Below are 20,666 nucleotides of genomic sequence, written 5' to 3' on the forward strand. Positions count from 1 at the left end.
ATAATGTGCTCTGTAGGACTTGTTTATACACTTCACCTACAGGGTTCTGTGTGATGTCATATCCTGCTGTGCACTGGAGAGACTTGGCAGCACTCCCAGCAGCGCAGCATCCTGGGGCTGATTCAGCCAATGTTCCCACCCAGGAATCCTGGACGTCTGACAGCAACCAAGCCAGACTCTCTCCCAAGGCCACACTCCGTCAGACTATCCTGTGGCCCCAGAGTCTGCCCCTGAGCCAAGAACCTCTCCCAAGACCTGTCTTCATGCATCTCCACAAGAAACAACCTCCCAAATAGCCATTTTTCTAACTGCCACACCCCACTTTCTCGCTTTCTGCCTTTCTCACCCCCCACATGATAACATTTGACAAAAACAACCCACTCACGATAGTTAAACTGCTTCTTATTTTGTTAGACGTAAAGTTCAACTTTAATAGGCCAAGCATTTGCATCAAGCTGTTCATGTTGAAACAAGGATTCTTCTGACTTTGTTGGAGCATGCTTGAGATTCAAATATAGCTTTTCGAGTACACCATGCAAATGAGTAAGTCACAGCTATACGCCTGAAAAGGAGGCAGGATTTGGAGATGGACACTGCACTCAATCATATATTTTTCTATATTGGCCAACAGAAAAATGTATATAGTAAACGTATAAGTTGACAAAAATAGTGACCTATTGTGCTTGTTTTTAAACACCCAGATTCATGTTTTTGATCTGTATTACTGGCCTATATGTAAAACATGTGTTTTTTTTTTGTCTGTACACATGCTCTTGATTAAAATACACATTGGGTTCTTTTGATATCTCATTTATTTTGTAAAAAGGGAATGCAATTAACAAAATGTTTATGTACCTCTATTAGTGTTTAAGATTGTACCGATTTAACACAGGCAGCGAGCTACTGGACACACAAGGCTATTGCACACAAGACATTCCATACATTAACACAGTTCATACATACACTGTACATAGATACATACATACATACATACATACATAGTTATTCATATATTTATAAAAATCATACAGGGTTAGGCGACACAATAATGAAGTGATAGGTATACCTGCACAGATCTAAACACGTCTCGGCCTTTAGGGGGGAGAGCAGATATCATGGAAGCTGCCAAAGTGCTTTTCATGCTATTCGTACTTGGCTGTCTTAACTAGCAAAAACCTGCATGGAAATATGCTGAGGGACAAAAGTGTGGCCAAGTGTGAGTGAGTGTGTGTCTCGCGAAAGGAAGATGAGGTTAATCCTAAACAACAGGAGTCGCCCTATGAAACACAGGACTTCCTGTGGCTAAAGGAAGTTGAATGTTGTAGGTCTACAGAGTAGGAAGAAGCTGACCTCCCATGAGGGCATGAAGCCCCCAGACCCTTTGTAACCCGATCTGCTCTCTTTATTTGAAGGGGGAGAAAGGGATTTCTGGGAAGACAAGACGTGTTTACTCTGGACCGATCCCATTTCTTCCTGTGTTCAATGGGACTTCTTATTTGTTATGTTCTTATTTGTGGTGCTTTTTAAGACTTCACAGTGAGAGTGACCTACCCTGTTCATCCTACTCTCTGCACGTCAATGACAAGTCAATGTACAATAATCAATGATCAATAATACTGTCGATGGTGGAGCTGTGGCCCCAAACACTTCATACTTACATTCAGCCTAATTCCCCAGCAGGTAGTCACAAATACAGAAAGCACACACTGCTGCTGTGTTGCTACAACATTGTCAAGACAACAGTCTCATTAGTCAAAGGGCTACTGGACAGCTGTCATTTGGTGAAATTTATCAGTGCCAACTCACTTCAGGAAATGTGCTTTCTGATTGTGCCTTCCTCTCAGGAAACTGTTAAGTTACAAAAGACAACAGTAAAAGCGAGAGGGACAGATTAAGAAGGCAAATAGAGAGGGAAAGAGTGTTAACGATGAAGCTGGAACTGGAATATACCATACACATTAGTTCTTACAAATGAGTTAGAATTTCATGCAATATACGTAAGCAGAGTACTTTAGTTTTTGCAGTTAATCAGAGGGTTCTAGACATGTTTATATATGTGAGTATATAGCCCTGGTTTCTTGGAGATTTGGCCTGCGTGGAGTGCAGTGCTGAGTGGGGCTGCTCACTGCCTCCTGTCTCTATGAGTCAAGAGTACAGGATGTAAACAGTACATCACTCGGAGACATCTGTGGTTTAGCCTTAAAGAGGGGAAAAGTCATAACAATCACACAATGCTTACATGTCTACAAAGTGCAATTTTGAAAGCTTTGCATTTTCGAGAAGCTGTAAAGACATCAACAACCATAACCTTGATGTATTTTGGTGTTTGCATACAGTATTTGGCTTTCAATAGGAGCCTGCGTACATGAAAAAAGCTATTGTTAATTCGGACTCCCGACCAAAGATTGTGATTTCACTCTGTGATTGCTGAGAGTCCCTATGAAAAAAAAGAATATTGGGAAAATGATCAGCTATGGCTGCAAGTTCATTGAATTGAGTGAATTCACTCAAGAATGATTGTGTCATCACGCTCTTACATTGGTGAAATTGAATGCTGACTGTGAATTCACACAGGTATGATTGTAAGGAGAGGAAGTCTACATTGTACATTGTATCTCTCCAAACAGACAGTGTCTGCTGTGTCCCAACCATGAGCGGGCTGAGATTCCCAGGTGTGCTTTTATCTTTAAGTCTCTTCACCTGCACACAGCTCCTCCCCTTGTTCCATCACACACACACACTCTTCTTTCTCTCTCACACTCACACACACACAAACATACACACATACATACTCAGACACACCACGCGATGCTAGTGCCATGTCAGACACAGGTGGTGCAGTCCTGCATTATAGGGGTGGTCTGGTGTTCATGTTTGTTGGTACAGTGCTCTAGGGAGCTGGAGCTCTTGAGGGGGACCAGGCAACGGTCGGTAGGGCGCCCGCTATGCAGCAGCCAACAGCAGCAAAGCACGCGCAGGAACTCCTTCCTCATGTCCTTACTGCGCAGCGTGTAGATCACTGGGTTCAGCGCTGAGTTTAGCGTGGCAAAGCCAAAGAAGATGTCAGACTTGGAGAGGGCGGGGCAGGAGCGCATCGTGCAGGAGGTATCCAGGAGGAGGATGGTGAAGGCGGGCAGCCAGCACATGATGAAGACGCCCAGCACGATGGTGACGGTCTTCAGCAAGGCGTAGGCCGGTGAGTTGGTGGCCTCCTGTTGGCTGGAGCGCACGATCAGGTAGATGCGCACGTAGAGGATGACAATGGAGAGCAGGATGATGCTGAAGATGGTGACAACAAAGAGGATGTACTTCTTGGAGTAGAGAGGCAGCAAGGCGGAGCACTCCTGGAGGTTGTTAATGCAGTTCCAGCCAATGATGGGCAGCCCCCCCAGGAGGATGGAGGTGACCCAACACGTCCCGATCAGTAGGAACATGCGGCAGGTCTTGTTGGAGCCGTACACCTTGACCTTTGTGATGGCAATGTAGCGCTCTATTGCAATAGCGAGGAGACTGAAGACTGAGGCGGCTAGGGCGATGAACGCCGTTCCCTCTCTTATGAACCACTGCACGGGCACCAGCTCAAAGGTCCATCGTCCTGATAGGAAGATGTTGGCGATGTAGGCGGAGCCTGCCAAGAGATCAGAGAAGGCCAGGTTGCCGATGAAGAAGAACATGGCTGAGTGGAACTTCTTGTTGCGGAAGACAGCAATTAGCACCAGCAGGTTCTCCAGGATGATGATGCTGCAGATGATGACAACGACGATGTTGAGGGAGGTGAGCCCTGCCTTCTTCTGTGTACGTTCCTCCAGCTCCAACTGGGTCATGTTCTTGGCAAAGGCATAGTAGTACTGGATGAGAGTCCTGTTGTAGTACTGGGAATACTTGCTCTTCATGGCGACAGGGTGGCAGAGCACGGCAGCTTTTCGGCAAAGAGTCATTCACACAGCGGTATGGTGGAGTGCGTCTGGGCCTATGGTCATTCTCTCTCAGAGGGAGACGTGGAGAGGGTGCAGGCTGGAGGGAGAGACTTTGCCGGTCCCAGAGTCACGTCTCAGTGGCCCAGGAAGCCTGTTTGGGTCACCTGCAGAGACACAGAGAGAAATGTTAAGAGTCAGGGTTACTGACAATAGACATGCTGTAACACAGAACTGGGATGAGACCATTTACTGTGATGGAAAAAGCTAATAGGGGAGATGGTAGTTTTTCTTTGTTCGAGAATATTCTTTGTACAAACATTTTAACAATCAACAAATAACATTTAGTTTACTCGCTTCCATGTTGTCTAATTGCACTTAAGAATCAGATGATCCTGTATCCTGTGTATATGATTAATAAACTTATTGTCAAAAAGGCCTGTAGACCCGAGGTGATATCTATGGGTTCAAAAAAAGATTCACAGCCAATCTGGTATTTCCCTCTAAGCACAATCTGCCAAACACAGGGCTGGACTGTGTGGCCACATGTGCGCTTTTCTGAGAATACACAGCATACTGTGTCTCCATTTGCTACAGTACATCTCCAACTGAACACCCCCACAGTCAGACAGTTGCTTCCTCAGGCTATGCAAGCAGAATGGAATGGAAATAGTAAGATACTGTTGAGTGACTCAGAGGGGAGATTTAAGTAATCATAATACACCATCATGAAAAATTACACTCCATGGCTCCTGGAACTATAACTCCTAGGAGTATCAGCTCAAGGTAAAATAGCCAAGGAAAATAGCTCAATTCTGCTTTTAGGACAGAATACTTTAGCAGACAGATCACCTGTAGATACAAAAATAAATGCTCTGTCCGGCTGTATGCTATTCAGATATCAGCTAGGTCTGAGTCTAGCAGGGACATTCCACTGACCCTGTCCAAGCACTCTGCTGTCAACACTCTGATCCACCACTCCATTGTTGTCTGGAGCACCGTTCCACTCGATTGAACTACCTAACCTCAGCATAGCTGATGGATCAGGCAGGCCTCAACGTGGTGACCCTACGACAAGAGAGCAAGAAGTAAATACGTAGGAACTTATAAATAGGAACTTTCTTGACTTGTGGAAAGTATATCAACCCTTCAAAACTTCACATTCTCATTGTTTGGTTGTAAAGACTCATGTTGGTCATTTGAACTTGCCAACGTATGCTACTAGGCTAGTTCTCATGTCTTCTCTACCCTTGAATATGTACATGCAGTTATCATAAATTCGATAAAATAAGACTGTTTATTAAAATGACTGAACTGTAATGCAAAAAAAATGCAAAAGGGAATTAAGGGTGTGATGGAGTGTAAAGAGTAGCATTTGCAGGGAACTATAAACTTTAAATCTAAAGCAAAGCTTGCAATAGGTAGTCTCCAGGAAAATGTCTGTTAAAACAAAAAGAAAAGGCATTCAACAGTAAAAAGGTTCTGGAAAGCTAATTAGAATCTGAGCCGGTGGCTTAAACATGTCAAAGGCAATGAGTTCCCTCTGGAGAGTAGCTCAGATGGTAACCCAACACTGATGCTTCCACAGCCCCTCTCCTCTACTGCCCTGGCTGCGAGTTCAGTTCCCTACTGTATAAACCTTTACTGGCTGCTGCTGTCTGTTGGGTTGTGACGGTAAATCCCGGTGAGACTGAGAGGGACTGGGAGTGAGAGTGTGTGCCCATGTGGAATGGCATCTGGACACAAAGGCAGGAATCTGAGACATCTCTGTGACGCACACACACCACCACCTCACGCACGCACGCACACACACATGCACGCACGCACTCCACACACACACACACGCCTGCCTGGACACACGTGTGTACACACACACACACACATACACACCCCTAAGTGTACATACAGGACGCACACAGGGAGATGACCAGCACACCAGTCCAGCTGCACACAGACAGGTTCAACACACAGCTGCTCATCGTTGCCAATAATAACCATCGTACTGTTTCCTCAAGCAGGGACAAAGAACAATAGTCTCCTTCAGTATGGAGCACTGTCCTTCAGCCTGAATACAGCTGTGTCAGAGTCACTCCTTGGACACAATACTTATGATTACTGACTTATCAGCACTATAGCATCAGGTTGCCTCCCTGACCCGACCCTTTTGGATCCATAAAAGACATAAACAAGAGCTTGAGGCTCAGCATGTCTGCCAGCCACACCAGTGTAATTACATTACGTTACATTACAGCAGCCTATAATGATGTTGTTATTGGAGGAGTCTATCAAAACCAACTCTCCCAAGTACTAATGAACCTACATTGAGAGGGAAGTGACTCAAAACATCTTCTCCTTTCACTCTGTGGATCTCTCTTCTCCTCACATCTCTCGGGAGAGTTCTCTCTGCCAGTGAGCGTTTTCAGACTTGTGGCATGCAGCTCAAGTCCCCTGTGTCACTGTGGAGACCTTGGCGTCTGTCATCAAAGGATTTGACAGCGTGTGAAACCTGATGGGCAGGTTCGCCTGTAGTGCGGTGACTGTCTCGCCCCTGAATTGCCTTGCCCTGCCCTGCCGTGTGCCATACGTCCAGATGTCTCCACGGCAACTGGCTGACAAGACAGGGGAGCAGACTTCCTGCTCCACAGCTCTATAGACCCAAACAAAGCTGAGCTTTGTGTTTGGCCCAAACATCACTGTCATGTGTAGACATAACACAAAAACACACATCAAACACAGTCATGTCACCTGTCCCCACGTCACCTGAGTACTTACAACATGCTGATGAAAGGGGGACTTCTCCTGTCAACACTGGAGTCCAATAAAAAAAACTAGTGACAGTGAGATGGTGTTCTACTGTGTGTGAAATCCATGTGTTCATGAGCTGGAGAAGAGCTGAAGAACGGTGTCTCATTGTTAGAGTAGAGAGCATGTGCATGTTGCCCGAGCTATAATAAGGCTAGAGGAAGTCAGAGGAGCCAACATCCTGTTCAAACTTCAGAGCAAGCCATGGTGGTGGGCGAAAGAGAGGAGCAGGGGGGAGTAGTGAAGAGAGGGAGGGAGAGTAAAAATACAGTACGGAGAGCAACGTGTCATTTGTAGAGAAAGGTGTCGCACAAGGCAATGTATCGCTTCATCTTGGTTTCCGTTTTGGTTGACCTTTTCTTACATCCCTTGTGAGAAAACGTTCATTCTGCACGTAGCATCGAATGAGAACAGAAGATGAACCAGTAGATGTGTGCATGCTGTAAATGCGGTCTGACTGATAATTAAAGTTATGCAGTTTTTACATTCACCAACAAAAACCACATTTTCCAGCCACATATAATTACAACTACAATGCTTCTTATGTCAACTAAGCTGTGTATCTAGGACAATACTAGTCATATTTACTATGTTATTTAAATTCCACATGAATATTCAGACACACTAATAATGCTGTGAGTCCTGATGTCCTGAAACCTGATCCCTGGATCCTAATCCCAGTGTGAGACCAAGTTCTCCCGGCGGTCATGTGACGACTGCACAAAGGCCCCAGGTGTTGTTTGTGTTTCCCAGCAACACCTGATAAACCCCAATTAGCAGCAAGTCTGCTCAGGGGTACCAAAGTTACGCTGTCCCATTACACACCTGTTACCTGTCACAGCACTCCAACCCAACTGCACTTTCTCCTCGGGAAAGCACTAAAATCTCACCATAGTGTCTCTGATACTTCAGACACAAAGCCCTGTTATACACACACACACACACACGCACACACGCACGCACACGCACGCACACGCACACACACACACACACAGCCAATATTCTGGATTAGTTAACTCTAGTGATTAACCTTGTCTTGGGACAGTTTACATTTCCATGCTTATCTTTGTGTGTTTACATATCGTAGCCTTTAACATGTCTATCTAGATGAGCCGGTGTGTTTACTGTTCAACAGTTCCACTTTGAGTCCTAACTACCTACAAGCCTGGGCCCGAGAACTTCCTCTAACACATCACTCTCTCCATCTGCCCTTCACACTCAATCGAATGAAAGCTGTTGTATTGGCAACACACAGCCATCCTCATTCTTTCCTCTGGAGCAGAGTCAATGCTCTTCTCCTAATCTCTCTCAGGCTTTTACAGCAGCATGGGGGTTATCCATTACTGCTCCTTGCTGGGTATTTGCCCTGATTGGACGCATCGTGTTCCATTTTCGCTCCTAATGGCGTTAGTGTGCTCGGTGAGTGCTTCACAAGCTGTCAGGGGGATCATTCTACGCCTCTGCCCCCTCCCCCCTCCCCTACTTCAACGGTTCCTGACCACTGATTCTCACCCGTGGCGAAGTGTGTCTCAACGAAACTGACACAAGCGCACTAAGATGGTGTAAGCAGTCATTGCAGAACTAACAGGAAAAAAGACAGAGTGATGCAGCAGGAAGAAAGCTGTTAGACGATGATGCATATTAAAAGTACAAGAATGAGACCCAGACATCAAACAACATATGTCATTCTGTACTGCAATGACTTGTATTCTGCTAACCTCAAACATTTATGCAGCACATACTGTGAAAAATACACCGCAGCGAAGGAGAAATTAAATCCTTTTCTGTCCAACACACAAACCCAAACACACCACATACTCCACAGTACTGTGATTTGATTTGAAAATTAAGAGCTATGCTGTGTGAGTGTAGTGTCAGAACAGTGGTGGGTTGGGGGTTGCTTTGGGCACAAGGCCATGCCACCAGAGCTCACTCAGTCACTGACTCCTACTCCAGCCGAGGCCAGACCACAGACATCAACACCTGGTTACACAACGCTAACTGGCTGTTTACTTTTTAACTGAAAGGAATGTAGCAAAAGTGCTTCTTCATTTAAAAAAAAAAGAAGAAAAAAAAAAGAAGTGCAAATTATCAACCCTCCTTATCCCTACACCCGCAGCTTAAGACCAGCAGCTAGATGCTACTTAACTTTCACAAGTAATTTCAAACATGGGCAGGTTAGGGCAGGCCCTTCTCACTGAGCAGCCCCTACCATACTGTGCTTCACACAGCCTGTATCTACTGGTGTTAGCAGGTGGCAGCAGTGTGTCTCTCTGCCCATCACCGAGCCCTAGGGCTCTATACACACTGATTTTACATCATCATGGGAGCGGCATTGATTGCCCAGAGCCAGTTCCCAGAGCTCAGGCAGAGCATTAAAGTTTACAAAACCAGCAGGCCTGGGGGGGGGGGGGTTAAAGGGCAGTGGTCACGAAGCCTACAACAGGATTTGTACTGGTAACGAACATGATCATGTTATGACCCAGTAGCAAACATGACCACAGTCACGATACAGATGGAAATTGAGGACATTATCTTCACTCACAGGAAGACTTTCATTGAGCTTACGTAGCTTACTTATCTCACTTGACGTAGCTTATGGTTCATGGGAAATCATGTAAGATACCACTGTGACACCCATAAAAACCTCTGTAACGACTACATGAACACAGGGCCATTCTTTGGTCCCCGGTCATGTGGTCACAGTGACGTTGATCTGTGAAGGGAGAGAAGCAGGCATCAGAAAGGGCAACCCTCCCCTGGCCTTCTCTCCTCTGTTATCTGCTCTACACGGCTCAGTGCTGACATGCATGCTGATAACACTGACGGCCAAAAGAACCCAGGAGATAAACACACAGCTGACAAAGAAAACCAATATACAAACACAATTTTATATAGGCTATACTTACAGGCTATACAACCAGCAAAAAAGCCACCATCACTCAAATACCCACAGGCATACACCATTACATATAGACAGACAGACACCAACAAAACACAGAACGACTCAACCACTCAGACACACCAGTATCTTATCTATGCATACCACAATAAGCAGATATTCACAACCGTTTCCTAAACATAGGAAAAGGGCAGTAGTAAAATCTCCCCTAGCAGTCTCTATACTCCTACAACAGTCTCTATACTCCTACAACAGTCTCTATACTCCTACAACAGTCTCTACATTGAAGACTGAGAGGGATTAATAGTGAGAGTGATGCAGCATGTCTGTGATTTGAATTTGTACATATTGTTGAGAGTAGCACAAGGCTTTGTGTTGAGGAGGCTAGTCTAGAGCGTGGGTTGAGTATGGAGGAGTGAAACACAGAGAGAGAAGAGGGTCTGTTGTTGGAGACTTGAACGGTTCATATGATTGCCACTAGCTAAATGAAAAAAAACAGGGCACTGATTGAAGCGAGAGAGGCTTTTTCTGCGTCGTTTTGTGACTTGTACTGTCGGGAGATGGAATGAGAGATATGACATGGAAGCCTGCAATATCTCACAGTTTTTAACTTTAAGAGGAATTCCACAAGGGAACTGCATGGTCTTGAGGAAAAAAAAGAACATTGAAGAAAAACATATCTTCGCTTTGTGTAAACTTGTCAAGCCATGTCCCAGACACAGACAATTCACATTCCTTTGGCTTTTTACAGTGACTGTTAAGTCATACTAAAACATTAGTCAAGTAATGATAATTGGAATATTTACCTTTATTCATAGATTTTTTTTTTTATCATTATCACAGCACATAGCTGTAGTGTGTGATGTAGTGTGTGATGTAAGTCATATATAATAAAGAAAAAGCAAACATCAATTTACATGAAGCAGCAACTGCTGCTTTTTGGAAAGTTCTTGCAGAGGTGGTTTCTCGGTACAGGAAACCATGTTTATTTGGTCAAAGGAGAGCATATGTCTTCCTCTCCTCTTGTCCGTTATTATGGTAATTTCATAAATAGGAAGTTCTTTCAAATCTTGTTGAGGCTGCTTGGTATTTGGGGAGTGGGTGTCTACAGAACGAGGGGTTTTAATCATGTAATTAGGGATTAACCTTTCTCTCATCAGCAGTTGACAGTTTGAGCACAGCCTCTTCTGGGGGTCTAGTCTGTCATCATAGTTCAGTCAGAATGGTAGGGCAGTGTTTACTGGATGTGTGCTTTACGTCAGTCACTGTGATCTCTCCCTCTCTCAGTTTCTCTCTAACTTTCTCAGTCTCTCTGACTTTGTTATGGTTTATTTATGACAGCTGTTTATGTACTGCCGGGGTTCTTAGAGTGAGAGTGAGAGAAGACGGGAACAAAGAGATGTGTAAAGAGGGGCAACATAGCGCGGAGCCCCAGAAGCAGTAACCCACATGATCGACAGCCCCCCCAATCTGCCCGACGGGGGGGCCAGCCCTCAGAGGGGTGGCGCCTTTGAGGAAATTACTGTAATACATTCACCCTCGGACCGTTCCTGTCAACCCCAGGCCCACAGTTCCTAATTATTCATATTCTTACGTCGCACAATTTTGCATATTTCCCTTTTATCCAGCTCCCTAATTTACAGAACCACATCTCCCTCTTTCCACCACCCCCTCCTCCTCTCGTATATATTTTAAACTTACCACAGAGATCAAAAGAAAAGCCCACAAAGAGGTGATTAAAAGCACATCAGGAAGGATTTATTTAACCCATTTGGAGCAGACATGTTCTTATAGAGCCGTATTAAGGTCTCATTACACCATATTCTAAAGGAACTGCTCCAGTCTTAGGCCACTCTAAGAGCTCTCTTTGCAGTCAGCACCGAAACTAGGTGGTGAACCATATTAGACCACTTAATACATACAGCCTGAGCTGCCATAATGTCACATGGGGTTTCCACGTAATATCAAAGCTGAGAAATCACGCCTTGCCGAGGAGTTCAAGTAAGCACATGGCCATTCTAATGTTTGTACGAAATTGAGACACATACAAACAAACACGAGTAAACTACAGCAAGACAGGCTCTGATGGTTTTCTATTCATTAGGGTCTAGCTGTCTCTAGGTAGTTTTTTTTTTACAGTGAAGTGAGAGTGAGTTATAGCAGGCCAAGTCCATGTTGGCTGATGCTACGCAGTAGTGGGCCAGGGAGCTCTGAACTGCTGCTGCTGGATCAGAACCGGTTGGTCTGGATCAGAACCGTGTAGTCTGGAATACTGGAACAATGTGTGCAATTATGGGTCAGATCTGGATTGGAGCCTTTCTCAGCAGCCAAGGTGTGCTCGTTTCAGGTTTCAGCAGCGCTGCCATTCTCACACCTTCCCATGTTGTTGCCTACTCAGGGAGATACCCCTTAATTAATAGGTTTGAATGCACATTCACATTTTCTTTGTCCTGGCTCCCTGCTCCTATTCTACTCTGTCACTAGAACTTGGACTCCACCCCTGCTCATGTTCTATTGCCTGGTCAGGATAGTGTGTGCTTGTGTGAGTATATGAGAGTGAAGCACACATGCAAACGTGTGTGTGTGTGTGTGTGTGAACACTGCAAAAGCGGACAGGCACAAATCGAGCACTTGAATGCCTTGGCTCTGATGTGTGTGTGTGTGTGTGTGTGTGTGTATATATATATGTGTGTGTGTGTGTGTGTGTCTTTGTGGTTGTTAGCAGTGACTGTGACACTACAAACTGCACGTCTGTTCCTCTGATTTTCCTTTGATCTTTAATTCAGCATCAACACCAGGATACTGTCACGGGATGAGAGGCAACGATACAAGAGAAGAGAGGGGGATGGTGGTGGTAAAGAAATATGTATAAGTTGCATAAAGAAAAATGATAACAGCTATGCACAGGGGGACAAAGCAGTCCTGATTGCTTTTGGCATCTGATAAGATGAGGCTCCCCCATCTTTCATTATGGACCCAAAAAAACGAAATGCAGAAATCATCTGGCAAACCAAGGTCCTTATAACACAGCATGTTGTCAGAGAAACACATGGTTGCCTAGAGAGAAAACGATACTGTTATAACACAATCACTGTCCAAAGTTTTAGACAGATTTATATTTTCTACTAGAATGAGAATGCTAGTGAGAGCTAGCAAATCTGCCTCTAGAAAAAACAACTATGAGGTCAACATCCATAAACCTCCCTGATATATGAGAACGGCAATGCCCCATGAGACGGGACAGAAACTATGTAATACCGATGACACAGCAGTACATGCAGGAACAGTACATTGGAAATGCCGTGCAACATCCCTAACCATCCTTACATGAAATGGGGCTGTAGAACGTATCTATTATTTGGGTGTGTATTGTGTAATATTGTGACACGGTCTGAAAGTACTTTGTCATGCTGTGTGGGAACTGCTTCAAGGGCAATAATAAAACTGCTACTTGACTTTGACCGAGAGTAAAGAGAGATGATCTCACAAGAACCACATTTGACCAGTTGTCATATTTGGTTAAGACAAACACCATCCATTTCCACTTCATCTGTCAGCTCCTATAAAGCATTCTGAACTGTTGCATGACCCGACTGCAGTTGCTTGTGGTGCGTTTGTGCGTGTGCTCTGTGCGGTTCATTTAAAATCCAATTTAATCTAATGAGACAACTCAACCTCAGTTGATTGCAGGGTAAACAGCCTAACAACCATTTCTGACAATGGAGACCACCATTTCTGACCACTACCAAGTCTACTTCATCAATCTTTATTCAGAAAAATCTGGGCCAAGGACAGACCTACCCTCAGATATCAGTTATAGTGCACCATACTTCCAACACTGCTCTCTTTGAAACCTTAAATGTAGACTCCCAATTACACTGGATGGAAAAATCTGAAGGGGATTAACTCCAACTCCTCGTCTCTCTCCTTCTCCTTTTCTTTCTCCTTCTCCCTATGTGGGGGTGGGGGGAGGTTGAAGCAGGGCTGGTGGGCTCTTCCAGCTGCACAAACAAAGCCAGGCAGGATAACAATGGCTGCCAGAGATGAGGGAGAAGGACGGGTTCCAAAACCACAGCATCTCCATGTGTACCTGCTCCAATATCACTGCAACATGACCACTGGGACTGACCAGACATCAGGAAACCACAAGGTGACCACATTGATTGAGCATACGCTATCGCCCGCAGAAAGAGTTCACTCCACTCCCATTCATACATCACACAAAGATATTCCTTGTACAGTTTACAAAGTGTTGCCGTTCTCTACCAAAGCCACAGTAGAAACCAAAAACCTCAATGGTAAGTTACTTTGTCATAGTTTCAGCAAGATCTATGACACTCATCGATGTGCCAAGATGGAAGACTAAATAACCAATTTTGAGGTCCAAAAAACTATATTAACCTCGGAACATAGACTGACAGTATATTTTAAAATATATGGGTGGTCCACACTAAAACATATGATACTTAAATGCCATTGTAAAGAATAATTTGCACAAAATTCCGTTCAGTTGTCAGGCATGTTGGTATGTTGCTAAGTGTATTAGGGCGTGTAACCATGGGGGTCTTATAGTTCGTTTAAGAAACTAGAGAAGTAGGGAGATGTAACAAGACCTTTTCAAGCTGTTGAATTTTTAACTCTCTCCTATCCTAAAATAGCCAAAATCTTTCCTTTCCACAAAATGCCAGCTCAAGAACATATTTAAGTATTTAAATTTAATTTAAATTTAATATTTAGTATTTAATATTTAAATATTAAGTATTCTTAAGAGCTCTTGACAATCTCCACGTGTGTTCGACAGATTATGTTCTGAGTGTGAGAATGTGTGTGTGTGTGTGTGTCTTCAGAGGTAGGGAAAAGCAGGAGAATTATGTATATTTCTCTGATCAGAGACACTCCCAGTTCTTGGCCCTGTTGTCAGCTGTATGTTGCGACTTGCACTTCGGCAGCTTGGCGAACAGAAGGCGTTTACTTTGCTCCAGCTGCCACACCCAAGGAAAGTGTTTTTCAGGCAAAGGGTAAGCTCCAGCTAAAACTAGCCTGTGCAACCCAGATGGCTGTGGCACCACAGAGCACTATTAATATCACTGAGGAAAGCCCGCAACCAAATGACCAAATACATTACACACATTGATGTGTGATCATTTAGTGCTGCTCTTATCTAAGAGTAGTGGATTGACCCATGACCTATGACTGTTTCCATATTAACCAACTAAAAGCCAGGGCATTTTTGGCAAGCCTCTGTTGTTCTGTTCTTTGATCTTCCAGTGTTTTTACCTCTTAGATATGACTTACTAAAGTGGTGTGTGTAGACAACAAAAGAGAAGTCAGCCTCTGAGGAAAAGCTCTCTCACAGCTTCATATTAGGGCCCTCTCCCAGGCCAGAGCTGAAACCCGAGCATCCTTCGGGGATCGCCCCACCCACCCCAAACACATCTCTGCCTTCAACCCCCATGTGACCCAGCCCAAAAATCCCACACGTCCAGTTCCCACCACTGCATTACCATTCATTTATTTATCCATCCGTTTACTTATACATCTGTTTATTTATTCGCCCATTTATTCAACTTCACTTCTCATGCACTCCACACAGCCTTCACTCAGAAGTGTCTAATTACAGCTTTGACCCTGGGACACATGGGCGGTGTTCAGGAGGAATAAACTATGGAGAGCCATGAGTAGGGTGGGCAACAGAGCCCAGAGAACTCCTGACCTCGTGATGTCATGTTCTGCTGGATTTAACCGGTCTCACAGTGGTCTGATATAATGGAGTTTAGAGCCACTCTATATGGTCTGGTAAGGCCAAAAACATGTGACAGAGCTTCCTCTTCTTGAAGCCACAGTGACTATGCCTGGAGCTCTATAGTGTCTGTCTGACTGGTGCTCTGTTGATGCTGTTAACAGTACCCCAGGACTCTCTCACTTGGGACAGGGATGGAGTGTGTGAACGCGTGTGTGAAGAGGGCTGGCAGTGGTCAGCGGTTGCGGTGTGGCAGGTTTTGTTCTGGTGTAATGAGCCATGAGGTCACATGGTCCAAACGCAGACGGCAGGCCCCCCCTATCAGGTTCTATCTGTAGCCAGTCCACAGCATGTCGGAGAGTGGATCTGTGTTTACTGGAGAACATAACACCCCAGTAGCACCTGAATACAGGCGTCCACACCCCAAACAACCCACACCACTCTCACAACATCCCCATCAATGAAGCTGCTGACAGTCTCATTCAACACCTGATATTCCTCTCCTCCTGCATTTGTCCTACCTTCCTCTCCCTCCCTCTCAAATGATGTTATCATGGAGAATGTTTGCCCGTCTTTATTTGGTGTTCTGTGGCTCCCAAGTGCATTTGAGCATTCAGTTTAGAGTACTGTTGCCATTGGTGAGGCATGAGATAATGTCATCACAAGCTTTTACCATTTTAGAGAGGAGCTTAATCACCACCACACAGAAAAGTGACCAACCGCAGGAGAGAGAATGATGGATGGAGGGTTTTTATCTGGGCAATAAACATTAGTTCCTTCTCCTTATCAGCTTATCTGTGTGAGTTGAGATCCTCTTGGCACGAGGTGCTGCATGACTAGATTACTGACACCTCTCTCTCGTGGTTTTTGAATAATGGGATGCATATCATTGTCAGTGTGACCCATACTAATACACACTACTTCATTCATATGGGCCAATAAGGTGAAGAATGGGTAATAAAAACACCATAACACACAACAGCACTGACCTCAATAGGACAATTATGAACTATATCCAGTTCCACTCACATCTAAAATCTAGATATTTGACAAACACCCTGTAATACACACAGTTCTTATGAAAGACAGCATTATATAAAAATATATGAGAAAGTGTATAGAAAGTGTGTAGGTCCGAATTTAATAGTAAAAACCAGCATAATTATCTTTCAAGTTTAATTTTATTAGCCCATTACCACTAAACAAAATGTTTGTTTTTTTGGTGTTTAGTTTTGAACACTGATATTGGAATTGAAATGAGGTTTGATGTGTAACCACAGTGGACCCACGCGCTGCTGCCAGGGACTCCGGACGACCACCACGCAGCTACACTACGGTGAAATGGTATAATGGAAGCTTTTGTCTTATAAATACATCCTTTCAGCACAATGCGGCCTACAGAGACAAATGAGCAAAGCTCGACTACATCCGACGGGGGAACAGCGGGTCTTGCAATGGCTAAGAGAAGTAGTGGAGCCCCCTGCAAAGCAGGACCAGGGGATCATGCACCCCACTCCAAAAATGACACTATAATACACATAGTGCAGCATGTCCGCAAGCGACCACGGTTGCTTGTTAATATTTAACGCTGCATGTTACTTATTAAACATAGTGTTATAAAACATCTGTCACCCTCTGCAAACGTAATGAATCAACGTTTAACGACAGTAGGTTAGATTTAGATGCGATTTAGATCTTATGATCTGTGTTTTTCTCCTTACATTATCTTGACATCATTGACAATAAGAAGACAACCTGTCAACGTTTGACTGCATGATCTATAATAATGTTAGATGAACCTCGTGCGGTCCAATTGTAGGCTACACCAACAATTACATACATCTGATGATTAGAGGTGGCTACCGATAAATATGAGGCATATTGTTCCTGGTTAGATAAAAATAAAACATCTTTCTTACAATACCCGTTCGTAGTCGCAAACACGTGGTATATTAGGCTACACCTGGCACAGGACTAATGGATAGTTTCTTGGTTTTGTTTTTTAAAATGGCACATGTGAAATGTATAGTCACAATTTGAACATATTTTGTTGGTAGGTTAGAGATAATATCACTTACCCCATGTGCTATGTCGGAGGGAACTGCGAAACGAGAGTAGGTATTTGAGGTTTGTGTCGACAAAGTTGTATCATGTGGCTACCAATTTCCAAATGCTTTTTTGGAGAATTGTCTTGGAGAGCGCGGTCTTCTTGGTCGCGAGGGACACAGCGATGATGACAATCAAAACTTTCGAAGACGGCTGGACAATGTTCCTCGTCTGGTCACTAGTAAATCCATACTGTGGCTGGAACCACTCTGCCTCCAAATCCGAAGACAAATTCTATTGCTGAATGTTTCCAAATACAAAAGGCATTAAAGACAATGCCTAAGACTTTTCTTGCTCTTTGGTTGCTCTATTCCCAGAGTCCGTCCGATTGTCCCTTCTCTAACTCTGAGAACAACAGCTCCACAGGCAAGAGAACGTCAGGGAGGCGCGCGCACAATATACGGTCACACACATTAGCCTCTCTCAAAACGATTGAATCGTCCTACCAGAATATTATCCCATTGGCCGCTCATGAAATGGTGATTCTGACTATGAAAATACACATACAACCCCAGAACCTTTATTTCTAATCACTAATTACATTTAAAGGATTAGAAAATGCGATTTAATTGTGTGTTTTTTTCTCTCCAGGGTACAAATGAAGTCCAGATGTTTTTGTGCTAATGTTCCACCTCTTCACTTCCTCTTTTCTTCGACTTGAATGAACGGGAGTCCAATGCTTTTCAAATTCTCAATTTGACTGAGTTCTCTAGAGAGCTCAGACTACTGTCTCTGAGGTCTTTTCCCCCCCTTGGAGACTGCTGGAGAAGAACTTGTCCAGCACGTTTTACTGTCCTCCTCAAAGCAAATGCCTATTAAGTGAAGAGACTGCACAATTTAATGTTTGCAATACCTTCTTCAATTCTTTTGGTCAACTTATCATCGCAAAAATGGAGATATGGCAAATTAATTGGCATTTCAGCTATAATTCGCCATGTAGACTAAAAGTGCTTTGAGTCAAATCTGCATGATGACTCATTGATTTCTTTGTACTTTAATCAGTACGATATGGCCTTGGGTCTGCTTGTAAAGGTAATGGGGTGAAAGGTAAATCAGGGCATGTTAGTCAACATCTTGGCTAGGTGTCTATAGGTACTATGATGCAGCATGGCATCATAGTAAACATGTTGTGGAGTGCCACACTGCACATTACACATATTGGTGGTGAGTCAGACCAGCTAATACAAGGCAGACACACATTTCCAAGATGAAGGCCAGAGTGTCTATTTTCTCCCTCAGACTCATATCACACCTGTTGGTGAGTGAGTGATTCAGAGAGCTACAGGGAGAGGAGGCAGGGTCATGATTGGGCAACCCCCATCCACAATACTCATCACCCCTCCCTCCACCTCACCAGCTGCTGTGTGAGATGTGGTTTATGAGAAGGGGGGAATTTGGGAAATAATCCAAAATGTAGAATAGTATATTTGTTATGGTGACACAAATCATTAAGCATGCTCCTTTTCTCTGAGACCTTTAATGTGTACCTTTTAAGCCATTGCCTTTCCTTCTTCCATATGAATGTCATTCTCCACTTAAGTGTTGTCAGGTTTAATGGACAGTGAGTAATCTGGATGTCTAACAGGCAGTCTTTATGGACTGACTGCTCATTGTCAGTGGGTTTATGGTGGGACAAGTTTAAAACTGCAGAGCTACATTGAGGAACCCCATCCATGTGTCTCCCACTTAGCTCAGGGGAGGGGTCAAGAGCCCTGACCTCACTTCCTGTAGGGGCTACTCACAAGCATTCCATTGTCTGTGAGAATGTGACTGGGCTCTGGGGACTCCCCACATCTGGCAGCTGTTATTACCGCCCCCTATTCCTGCCCCCCAGGAGGAAGACCAACGTGTGTACTGGAAGGGCACCCCATGAAATCCCACAAAAAAACTGGTCAGGTTATTGTTGTTTCAGAGACCACTCTTGCTCTCCCCCTCTTCTTGATGGCAGCATGAGGTATTAGCTTCTCTTTTTTTTCTTTTTTACTATTTGGTTTCCTGCCAACCGGATTTCTTCACTGATGCGTGTCACTGCCAACCTAACATGGGATTTACACTTTTCAGTCATTGTGTTTCTCATTCTTTGAAGGACATTGCTCTCACTGTATTTACCAGATTGCGTAAATGAGTTTCATTGAGATGCAGTCTGTGGTTACCTGAACTTTGTCTATCCCTTTGTTATTACGGGAAGCTTGACAGAGAGACAAACTGAGAAACCAAAAAAAGATACAGTTCATATGTACCTTTTTCATATGTCTTATTGAGTGAGACCAGATATTCTATAACTCATCCTGTAACCCTTCTCTCCAACAAAGTTTTAAGACCCAAAAAGGCAGTGGTATTATAGTAGGACCTGATTTTCCTTCGGTTCTACTTTTAGATGCTAGTGGCCTACACTGGGGAAGTCATTACAACCGTCAACTGTAACTGTTCTCATGCTCTATTTCAGAATGAAAGGGGACTTTCCATCACTGGATGATAGTCATTAAACCTATTTTCTACGGTGTGTATAGATGCACTACAAAGGAGGTTGTCAACATCATGTATGATAATTAAAATTAGGGACATTAGTGAAGGACCATCAACTGAATATGTTGGGTCAACTTGTTGTTCTTAACAGAAGGGTTAGTTGACTGAATAGTCATGACCATGTCCCATTTGTCGACTGAATAGTCATGACCATGTCCAATTTGTGTGCACATTGCTGCAGAAAAGCTGCCATGTATTCCCAGAACTTGTTTGGATTTAAAAGAATGTGCTGCTACTATACAGATGTGAAGGGACAAGCAGGGGAAGTGTCTCTACTCTCATCACTTCCTCAAGTTAGTCTTTCATTTTAGCGCTGCAAATGGCCTTAGGTCATGTGCAACGCAGTCCCATGATACAATCAGAGCTGATGTCCAAAATAACTTGTGTGATCCACAGCGGATTCACATTCAGGTCAAAGGAGAGGAGAAATGTGCTAATTTTGCATCTGCAGAACTTCAGTCACCAATAGTCAGTGACAGAGTGATTTAACACAAACTGATGCTTGTGACAGAAGGAGCCCTGCAGGGCTATTTGAGCTCTGTCCCTGGTCCCCATCACTTTGTGTTAACTTGAAACAGGTTGCTACAACTATTCAAGTTAAATTCTGGAGTGGAAATATGGTTTACAACAAAACAGTTGTCCTACTGTAAATACACACCTCCTATATGTGTGGGTA

The 20,666-nt window shown here is 44.0% G+C and overlaps 1 protein-coding gene across 2 annotated transcripts; it reads right to left on the bottom strand.

The window, feature by feature from the left end:
- Positions 1-775: 775 nt before the first annotated feature.
- On the bottom strand, positions 776-17,792 carry s1pr2 (sphingosine-1-phosphate receptor 2). Of its 2 annotated transcripts, none has more exons than XM_083677250.1 (2): positions 17,437-17,792; positions 776-4,081 (listed from the first exon to the last, which is right to left on the bottom strand). In XM_083677250.1, exon 2 carries the CDS (start codon positions 3,936-3,938, stop codon positions 2,823-2,825), a length of 1,116 nt encoding a protein of 371 aa, XP_083533376.1. In that variant the 5' UTR covers positions 3,939-4,081; positions 17,437-17,792; the 3' UTR covers positions 776-2,822. The 2 variants fall into 2 exon arrangements, with proteins under 2 accessions (XP_083533376.1, XP_083533377.1); XM_083677251.1 differs by lacking the exon at positions 17,437-17,792 and adding an exon at positions 4,854-4,945.
- Between the last annotated feature and the right edge of the window lie 2,874 nt (positions 17,793-20,666).

The sequence above is a fragment of the Argentina silus genome, assembly GCF_951799395.1.
Source record: "Argentina silus genome assembly, chromosome: 9".
NCBI lineage: Eukaryota > Metazoa > Chordata > Actinopteri > Argentiniformes > Argentinidae > Argentina > Argentina silus.